General features: G+C 29.4%; 1 protein-coding gene across 1 annotated transcript; it reads right to left on the bottom strand.

Moving 5' to 3' along the window:
- Positions 1 to 5878: 5878 nt before the first annotated feature.
- On the bottom strand, positions 5879 to 8279 carry LOC122723490 (rust resistance kinase Lr10-like). Its single transcript, XM_043955724.1, has 3 exons — positions 7538 to 8279; positions 7313 to 7339; positions 5879 to 7215 (listed from the first exon to the last, which is right to left on the bottom strand). The coding sequence occupies exons 1-3, from the start codon at positions 8208 to 8210 to the stop codon at positions 6101 to 6103; spliced, it is 1815 nt and encodes a 604-aa protein (XP_043811659.1). The 5' UTR covers positions 8211 to 8279; the 3' UTR covers positions 5879 to 6100.
- Between the last annotated feature and the right edge of the window lie 1270 nt (positions 8280 to 9549).

The following is a 9549-nucleotide window of genomic DNA, read 5'->3' as shown; positions in this document are numbered from 1 at the left end:
ATTAATCTCACAACAAGGCCTTTATTTTCCTGTAAGTGCTGATATGTCACTAAATGCATATTGTGACTCTGATTGGGCTGCTTGTACTTACTCCAGAAAATCACTTTCTGGTTATTGCATATATTTGGGACCTTGCCTTGTCTCTTGGAAGACTAAGAAACAACCTACTGTTTCTAAATCCTCAGCTGAGGCTGAGTATCGTGCCATGGCTAACACAGTATGTGAGCTCCTCTGGATTAGCTACATTTTGCAGGATTTGCAGGTCACTGTCCCGTTGCCAATCCCACTACACTGTGACAGCAAGGCGGCCATGCATATAGCTGCGAACCCAGTGTTTCACGAACGCACCAAGCACATCGAAATAGACTGTCACCTCGTCAGAGATCAGCTTCAACAGGGGTTCATACTACCTCATTATCTCCCTACTGAAGAACAGTTGGCAGACATCTTTACAAAAGCCTTGCCAGCATGTCGCCATGTTAATCTCACTCACAAGTTGAACCTTTTGCCTTTACCAGCTTCAACTTGAGGAGGGGGTGTCAAAACTACATCGTTTTCTGTTAGTTTCACTTTGGTTATGTATGTTGTTTATACAGTGTCGTTTTAGGACAGTTTTTTTGAGTCTCTTGCACATGATGTGCACGAGCTGGGTTTTTGTCTTATAAGGAAGATACAAGCTTCCAGAAATGTATGTAATGACATTTTTTTCTTTCCATTTGAAATAAAACCAGAATGTTTTCTCTCTCTCTCTCGTTCTTGAACATTTAATTTTATAAACAGATTACCTATCCGTTTGAGAACCATTTAATGTTATAATTGGGTTACGCGTCCATTTGTAAATCCATTTATAGCCATTTAATTTTATAAAAAGATTTCCCTTTCATGTATAAATTTATTTGTGTCCATTTAATTTTACAAACAGATTATACGTTCATTTAAAAAGCCACTTATGTTCATTTAATTTTACAATTAGATTATACATCTGTTTATAAATTAATTTCTATCTATTTAATTTTATAAACGGATCTTATAAATGAATTATACGTCCGTTTGTAAATCCATTTGCATTCATTTAATTTTACAAATGAATCATACATTTGTTTGAGAAGTCATTTATATCCATTTAATTTTACAAACAAATTTCATATTTGTTTACAATTTCGGTTGTACTATATAATTTTACAAATGGATTATATAGGTAAATTATAAGTGATAAGGAGTTCTCCTTCCCTACAGAGCTGGATTCCAGCTCGAACTTATTAATTTTTTTTAATAAATAAATTTAAACTTTGAAAAGGTTGATTCGATTCGATTCGATTATACCTCTAATTAGATTTAAAATTACAAATAAATTTATAAATAGACTGTTATTTTTATTATAAATAAATTTATAAATGGATTTACAAACAGATTGTCTATTTGTATGCAAAATTTCATTTGCATATAAGAGAGAATATAAAAAAAAAATACAAATAGATACACAATATGAATCCATTTGTAATATAAACATGTTGTTTTTTGTTTGAAAAAAGTTATAAACAAGATTCACACAAACGGACAGACAAAAATTCATTTGTGATCAGTTTATAAATTAAATTATAAATAAAATTTTATAATTTACAAATATATTTAACTGTTTGTAAATTTAATTTTATTTATTTATTTTTTTGTTTTGTAATGTGAGATATACACTGCTAGCCTTTCAAACTTGCCTCTTGTAACATCACTAGTGTTGTAGTCTACTTTGACAACTCTTCCAAGAGAATTACCAATTTTTCATATGACTTTTTTCTGATACATAGCAAAAAGGCAAGCCTGACAGCCTTACCCACGCTGTTGTACAATCAATATCCGTACTGTTAATGCTGAAATTAGGTTGCCATGGTTGAAGCAATAAGTAACTGCCCAAAATAGTCCATGAACTTTCTGATATTGCATTGTTAAAATCTGTATCATTTCGAAAGTTAACAAGAAAAAAACTATTTTCTATGTCCAGCACTTTAACTTCGTTGGTCTTGGGGATGGTCTATAGGTTCATAATTACTCCTTTTACTATAGGACGCTTATCTAATCAATATTTAGATTTGGCTCTATCCAAACTTTTATGATTCACCCCAATATTCTCCTTTTGTTCTCTCAAAATGTCTGATACGGAAAAAAATTCAAAATTTCTGATATATCTCTACCTGTTCTTTATTTGATTTGCTTTCCTTTTTTTTCTCACAAATTATTATCTTGCAAATGATCTAGATTCATATTAGGGTTTATAAAGTATAAAGCCTAAGAAAAATAGTAATTGAAAGAAAAAAAAGTCTTTTATTGTTGAGCGGAAAGCCTTTTATGCTTTGCATGGGAGTAGGGATCAACTTAAGAAAAAATCTTGTGCTGAATACTGGCTGCTCTCTTCAAACATAAATGAAAAATATAAATGAAATGATTCTTTTACAGGCGTAAATATTATATATGAGTAAGTGAACTATTTCAAAAAAAAAAAGGTCTAGAGTCAGGAGCGATCTTAGAAATTAATCACGCTCCGGTAAAAAATCTCAATATCATATTCGTTTAAAGAAAAACAAAAATTACGTCGCTCTTCTATATCTCCATAAATCTAGGAACTTTGGCTTGTATTGTATTATTTGGTCTACGTACCAAAATTGATACCATTCGAGATTATGTAGGATTATACATGAATCCGATCTATCTATTACTGTGTCCCCATCTTCCAGCATGACATCCACATCTTCAATGATGTCATCCATGCTAGTTTCTAAGACGCTTTGGTCAGCAGATCCTTAAAGGAAGGGCCTAAGACCTCAAGAGCTGATCTAAACTCTCGATGTTTAACCTTCTTAATTGCTCTATCCTCCTCCACCGGAGGAGGATGGTGGTTCTCCATAGTGGCATGGGAGATCAAAAGCATTGAGAGGAAAAAAGGCAAATGAATTGATTATATTAGTTACTTATAAATATTAGTGGTGAAGAATATTAGAATCATCAGTATATATATATATGGGCATTGGCTAATTCTCGGATCAAGAGTTCAAGAGCTTAACCTTAGTGGTGAAGAATATTAGAATCATAAGGTCAAGAGTTCAAATATTGATAGAGCTTAACCTTTTAATAATTTTATGATTATTAAAAATAATTCAGTTTATATGCCAGTCATCTCATAGGATAGGTATATTATTATAAAATTTAAAACCATCAACAAGAAATTTAAAAGTCTTCGAGTTTATATTTTATTAAAGAAAATATATATTTAAAATAAAAAATAATTTCTAAGATATATGAAATCTCATTAGTTAATTTTTTTAATTTTAAAAAATATATTAAAATATTTTTAGAATTTTAAAAAGACTACTAATTAATTTATCAATTTTAATTGTTATATTTCATAAAAAATTCTAAAATATTCTCAACCCAAAAGGACTAATTAATATATATTATTATAAAATTAAAAGATTAACTAATAAATTTTTCAAACATGAGTATTAAATAATAAAATATTTAATGATTAAAAATAATAAAACAATTAATTAATAAATTTTTAAAAAAACTTTTTTTTTCCTATGTAGAATGCGGATAATAGTCGCACAATTATTTACATTGCCATAAATCTGTCAATCTCTTTGGATAAATCTATCAATGCTAATTAAAGTGAAAATAGAAAATAGTGACAAATTATTGAAGTTCAAGGAAAATGTTCAATTGCATTTCATATAAAAAAAGGTATGATGCTCATTAATTTCTAATATTTTGCTAATTCCAGAGCTTAATAAAAATCTTCTTAGCGTTGCACAAATGATAAATAACCACTGTTGTATAGTATTTAAAAGAGATTATTGTTCTATTTATGTATTCAGCGTTGAAGTTTTTGAAACAATTAACAAATAATATTCATGTATATACAGTGTAAGAATTACCTGAATTATCTGAAATGCAATGATTTCTATTAAATTAATTTTTTAAAACTAGTCATTTAACATGAATTAAACATTATTTTACGGTATAAGAATTACCTGAATTACCTGAAATGCAGTGATTTTTATTAAGTTAATTTTTGAAGAAAGAAGAATAATGTACTTAAAGAGGTTGGTAGCCGTACCCTTTGAAATTTTAATTTTTAAATACTAATAGTGGTATTACACTATAATTATTTAAAGTAGGCAGTGAATTATGACTATAAAATAAGATTACGTGACAAAAATATAATAAATCAATATGCAGTTTCACCCGTAAAATAAAAGATTCAGACATTTCAAGACAGATCAGCCTTAAGTCGGATAGACTCGCCCTCTCAATTTCAGAGTAAGACTCCATAAAAAAGTTACCATTAACGGCTACAATCCCACAGATCCTCTTTATGTCTGCGATCACACAGAATTTTCGATCAATTATTCAGTGAAGATTTCTTATCAATGAGTTGATTACATCTCTTAAATTATCAGAAAATATTATATTTATCTTTTACATTATAAATGGAGAATAATTACAGAAATAAAGGTACATTATTGTCTCACATAAAAGTTTTAAGTAGTTCATTACATTCACTCTCTTTTTCAGTATACTAATTTGAGTATCGAAATAGTTGTCGTGGACATCCACTATCTCCCATTCTTTTTTTTAGGTCTAATCAATCATAATATAGTTTTATTCCAACTAAATAATCAATTTAATTTCTACAATATCAAGTAGATTGAATATAAATATAAATAAAAATTTAATAATTAGAATTATATCTTTATTAAAATCTAATTTTAATTAAATTAGAATAGTTATATTGAATTAAAATTTATTAAATGTAAATGTAGCACTCATAGGTTTAGTTTAGTGGTAAATACATCTAAATAAATTTGAGAGGTTTCAGTTCTACTATCTCAATTTTTAATTTTCATTTAAAAAAAAATTATTAAATCCATAGTTTAGCTTTTTTTAAATATAATTATTGTGTTAATAAATACTTTAATAAATTAAATATAATTTTCGCGTTGACCCTTAAATATAAATAGTGCGTTCATGATTGAAGAAGAACAATATAAGTAATACCATTAAAAATACCAAGAGTTCTACCTTACAAAAGGGAATCTTTTATATATATTCATATAGTGGATGTGAACAAATCAAATTATTCATGAATTATTTAAGAATAAACTTAATAAAAGTACGACCAAACTCGATTTACTTTCTAAATGAGCTAATTTTTAATTTAATTCCTAAACTCGTTTAGTAAATAAGTTAAATTTGAATTCAATAATATTCAACTCATTAAAATTCATAATCTCAGCTCATTTTTAAGTTTACGAGCAGATTCATTGATCAAATTTGTTTGTTAAGTTCGTGAGTTAGTTTGTAAGTAAGTTTAAAAGCAAGATCATAAACATATTCAATAATACACTCGTTTATAAACTTGTTAAATAGGTTAAATCATTTATAATTCACGCAAATATTTATATTAATTTTATATTTTATAAATTTAAAATTATTTTTATTTTAATTATATTTTTTTAAAAGATAATACTATTTAAATAAAATTTTAAAGAGTTAAATTTGATTTTTTTATAAAATTTTATAAATTAAATTCAAATTTTTTAAAATTCACCATAACTTGTTTCAATTACATCGATACAGTTACCGAACACTTTGTGCAGTTATGCAACGGTCTCTCAAATACAATAACAGTTAGCTAATGAGTTTTTTAGTTCGAAATTTTAAGTTTCTTTTATTTGAGCCTTCAATGGTAAAAAAAAAAAAAATTAGCTAAACAAGCTGAATTTTCTCCTGCTTTCAACTATATAAATTCTTCCACATAGTTGACTCAACTAATTCTCCAACTTTAGATTATAAGGCCTTCATATCCTTATCACCATTCAAGAAAATCTAAAAATCAACATATCAGTTGATGGGATTTTGAGATTACATGCATAAATTTACAGTCTATTACTCCAAAATTCCGAAAGTATATATATATGCATCAGCTTCAGTTCAATCAGTCTATGAGCTCAGCTGGTAGGCTGGTTGTAATTGCTAAATTTTAGGTAAACAAGTTCATAGGCAGATTAAATAAGTCATAACTAGTAAGCCAAACACTCAATTTATGAATTTACTCTGCTTCTGAGATGGCCTCCAACTCTTGGTGAAGCTGTCTCCTTGTTCTTCTTGCATTCATTCTTGTTGGAACTGCAGAGCTAAATGGGTTGGGAGGTATTGGTAGATTCTCTCCTTCCCTTTCCAACATATGAACTGCAACTTTCATTGAAGGCCGATCTGTTGGGTTCCATTGAATGCACCAGAGTCCCACAATTGCAAGTTTCTTTGCAATTTTATCATCTCCCTCTTCCTCGATCTCGAACCTAAGATCTTCTCCTTCTTCTAAGAGATTATAAATCCATTCCGGGAAGTATATTTGCTCATCATTTTCTTCTGTTACATCGACGATTTTCCTTCCTCCGACCATTTCTAACACTAACATCCCAAAGCTGTAAACATCTGACTTGTAGGATACATTACCAAAGTTCCTTGAGAACACTTCAGGTGCAATATAGCCAATGGTCCCTCTAGCTGTTGTCATGGACACTGCACTCTGATCCTTAGCACATAACTTAGCCAATCCAAAATCTGAGACCTTGGGATTGAAGTCATGATCAAGCAAGATGTTGTGTGGTTTGATATCGAAATGGAGGATTCTCTGATCACACCCTTGATGAAGATATTCAATTCCTTTAGCAATTCCAAGAGCAATATCTTTCAGCCTTTTCCAGCCAAGGAAATGGTTCTTGGTGTCTGCCGAAGAGATGAACTTTTGTAGGGTATCATTTGGCAAGTACTCGTAAACTAGAGCCCTTCGAAACCCGTCAGCGCAGAATCCAACCAAGCGAACCACGTTGACATGGTGGATTTTACCTATAGTTCCAACTTCATTGACGAAATCCTCTCCATTTCCTGTGGAGCTGTTGAGGACTTTAACAGCTACCAGAATTTCGTCTGATAGCTTTCCTCTGTACACAGTTCCATAAGCTCCTTGGCCTAATTCGTCTTTGAATTGGTTAGTCATCCGCTTAATATCATCATAGGAATATCTAGTAGGCTTGAAGGATTTGTAGTCATCTAAAAAATTTTCAATCTTGGACTGATATTCTCTTTCTGTTTTGTTGAACCTGTATTTGCGGTAGAGTAGAATGGATGCTACTACAAGAAGAAGTGAACCTAGGATTCCACCTGCCGATGTATAAAAACATTCATAATCAAGAAAACCCATGTCCTAAATTACTAATGAACCATGTTAGAAGTGAAGATAAGAGGGAAGACAGGTCACCTGTTTCTATAAATTTGGTTGATTGCCCTGCAAAAACATCACGGCAACGTTAGATTCTCATGTTTTAACTTTATGAATTTTGGCTGCAAGTTGATGTTTAGAGGAAAATTCAGAAATTGGAAGTTGAAGATGCAAATGAGATTGATTTAGTATTTATAAATTATAAAAGAAATTATATAAAATTTTGAAGTAATTCATTGACATGAAGCAAAAACAAAGTATTACCTTTGCGTGGCTTGAGCCTGCCGTAGCATTGAGTTTCAGACCAAGTACTGTTGGTGTTCAATCTGCAGTACTTGCCTTTAACTTCACAAGGTGTACACTTGGGATTGACCCATCTCAAACCAATAATACTTTCCTCGGAATAGAGATAATCATATGGAATGTCACGTATTTTAGTGCAAGACAAAAGGTCCAAGTCACCAACAGAGCGACCGGAATAAACTGCACAGACTTGATATTGTGGACTACTGAGACATGGGATTTGGGGATAAGACTCACAACCTCCGCTTGAAGAGCAATTGAATAAGGTGCGTTCATAACTATCCCCCATAAAATGGAAGGGAGAAAGAGAAATATTGAAATTCAAAAGCCCTTTTGGAAGGCAACCCTCTGTATCATTAGCATAAATAACTTGAGATTTATAGTCAATTTTCTGGATGAAGAGTTTCCATGAAGTAGTCAGCTCCAGAACGGTGTCATTCTTCGCAGAGCAAGAAAGGTGAAACTCAGGTTGAGGATAGCCACAGTGGCGTGGTTGCCTGCCTCTGATTCGGAACGGAAACCGGACGGCTGGGCCGTAGCTCCCACATCTCGTTGTGTTGCAATCTTCAAAACATAATCCATGATCTGCAAGGAATACAATCAACCACAACAAGGAAGTCAAAGAAACGTTCATTTCTTTCGAATTACTCTGCCATTGCTTTCTACAATCTGTTTTTTTGAAATTAGATATCCACAATCTTATTTGCTCGCTTTTGCTTCTTAGCTGAAGCCAGCAAAGAATATTTTCTTTTAATTTATAATCTTTTAAAAATGTTTGAATTGTAAAATTAAATAAGTTTTAGTTAATATTAATTAAAATACTTATTAATATTAAATTTTGAGCCTTATTATCTAATAAAAAAATGATAATAATACAAATATAAATTTATAAATATGTTTAAGTATTCATGTTTAATAAGACTTAAATAAATAATACTACAACAGAAGTTATCTTATTTCTCGGATAAAGATTAATACGAAAATTAAATTAAAAAGATTAAATTATTGCTTACCATAAAATTAAATATTTGTACTCTATTACTTATTTGAAAAACAAAAGAAGGAATGGTTTCTTGGCATTAAGATTTTTAAGTTTGAATAAATATGCACCAATTTAGAATAAAAAATTTAGAAAAATTCAAATTAAATAGCAAATTAATATATCTTGATTATAAAATTTAACAATAAGTATATTAAAAATAATATAATCTTATTAATAAATAATTATCAATTAATTGAATATAAATATATAAGAACGGATGGATAATAGATGGATGGCTTGATAATTTAGAATAGCGAATTAAAATGATTTCTATTAAAATAGAATTAAAATTAAATATTTTATTGAAATAAATTAAAATCGAGCAACATAAATAAAAAATATTCAAAATTGAATGACTATTAGATGAAAATTATTTATGGTACATATGACTTTCCCTTTATTCCCTTCTCTCATTCTAAGGGATAAACAGTATTATAGTGACTTTCTGAGAGAGATCACATATTTGAAAAGTCACAATTAAAGGGATACTATATATGTCTTTCTTAGAGAAACTCTTTAAAAGAAACACATTGATTTTTTTTTTTTAATAAAGTAGCCATCAAAATTATCAATGTGAATTCATGTGAGAAATCGATCCAAAAAGAGAGAATTCTATTGGAAATATAAGTTTTTTTCTTTTTTCATGCTCTCATGTGGCATCACTAGAATCACAAGAGAGACTCAAATCAATCTCTCCTTTATTGGAAATTATTTTATGCAGTTCTATCCCTTTCGACGGACACTTGACATAAAATATATATGTAAATTTGTTTGAAGAATGATTTAGCTAAATTTCTTTTAGTTTTAATATATTTACTTTAATTTTCTCATCTAATTGTCTAAATGATTATAGATATATTTTTGACACTTAATTTTTTATTTTCATAGTTAAGATATTTATTTATTAGTTTTGTTTAAAATAATTTATTTT

This window comes from Manihot esculenta, chromosome 4 (assembly GCF_001659605.2).
Source record: "Manihot esculenta cultivar AM560-2 chromosome 4, M.esculenta_v8, whole genome shotgun sequence".
NCBI lineage: Eukaryota > Viridiplantae > Streptophyta > Magnoliopsida > Malpighiales > Euphorbiaceae > Manihot > Manihot esculenta.
The sequence above is the reverse complement of the archived record's forward strand: the minus strand, read 5'-3'. Positions and strand labels throughout refer to the sequence as shown.

Bases quoted from the DNA above. Each gene is read 5' to 3' on its own strand.
- LOC122723490 (XM_043955724.1), bottom strand. From the start codon at position 8,210: ATGAACGTTTCTTTGACTTCCTTGTTGTGGTTGATTGTATTCCTTGCA. The intron at 7,340-7,537 runs GTAATACTTTGT...ATGTTTTTGCAG, and splicing joins CAGGCTCAAGCCACGCAAAG to GGCAATCAACCAAATTTATA. The intron at 7,216-7,312 runs GTGACCTGTCTT...ATACATCGGCAG, and splicing joins AACCAAATTTATAGAAACAG to GTGGAATCCTAGGTTCACTT.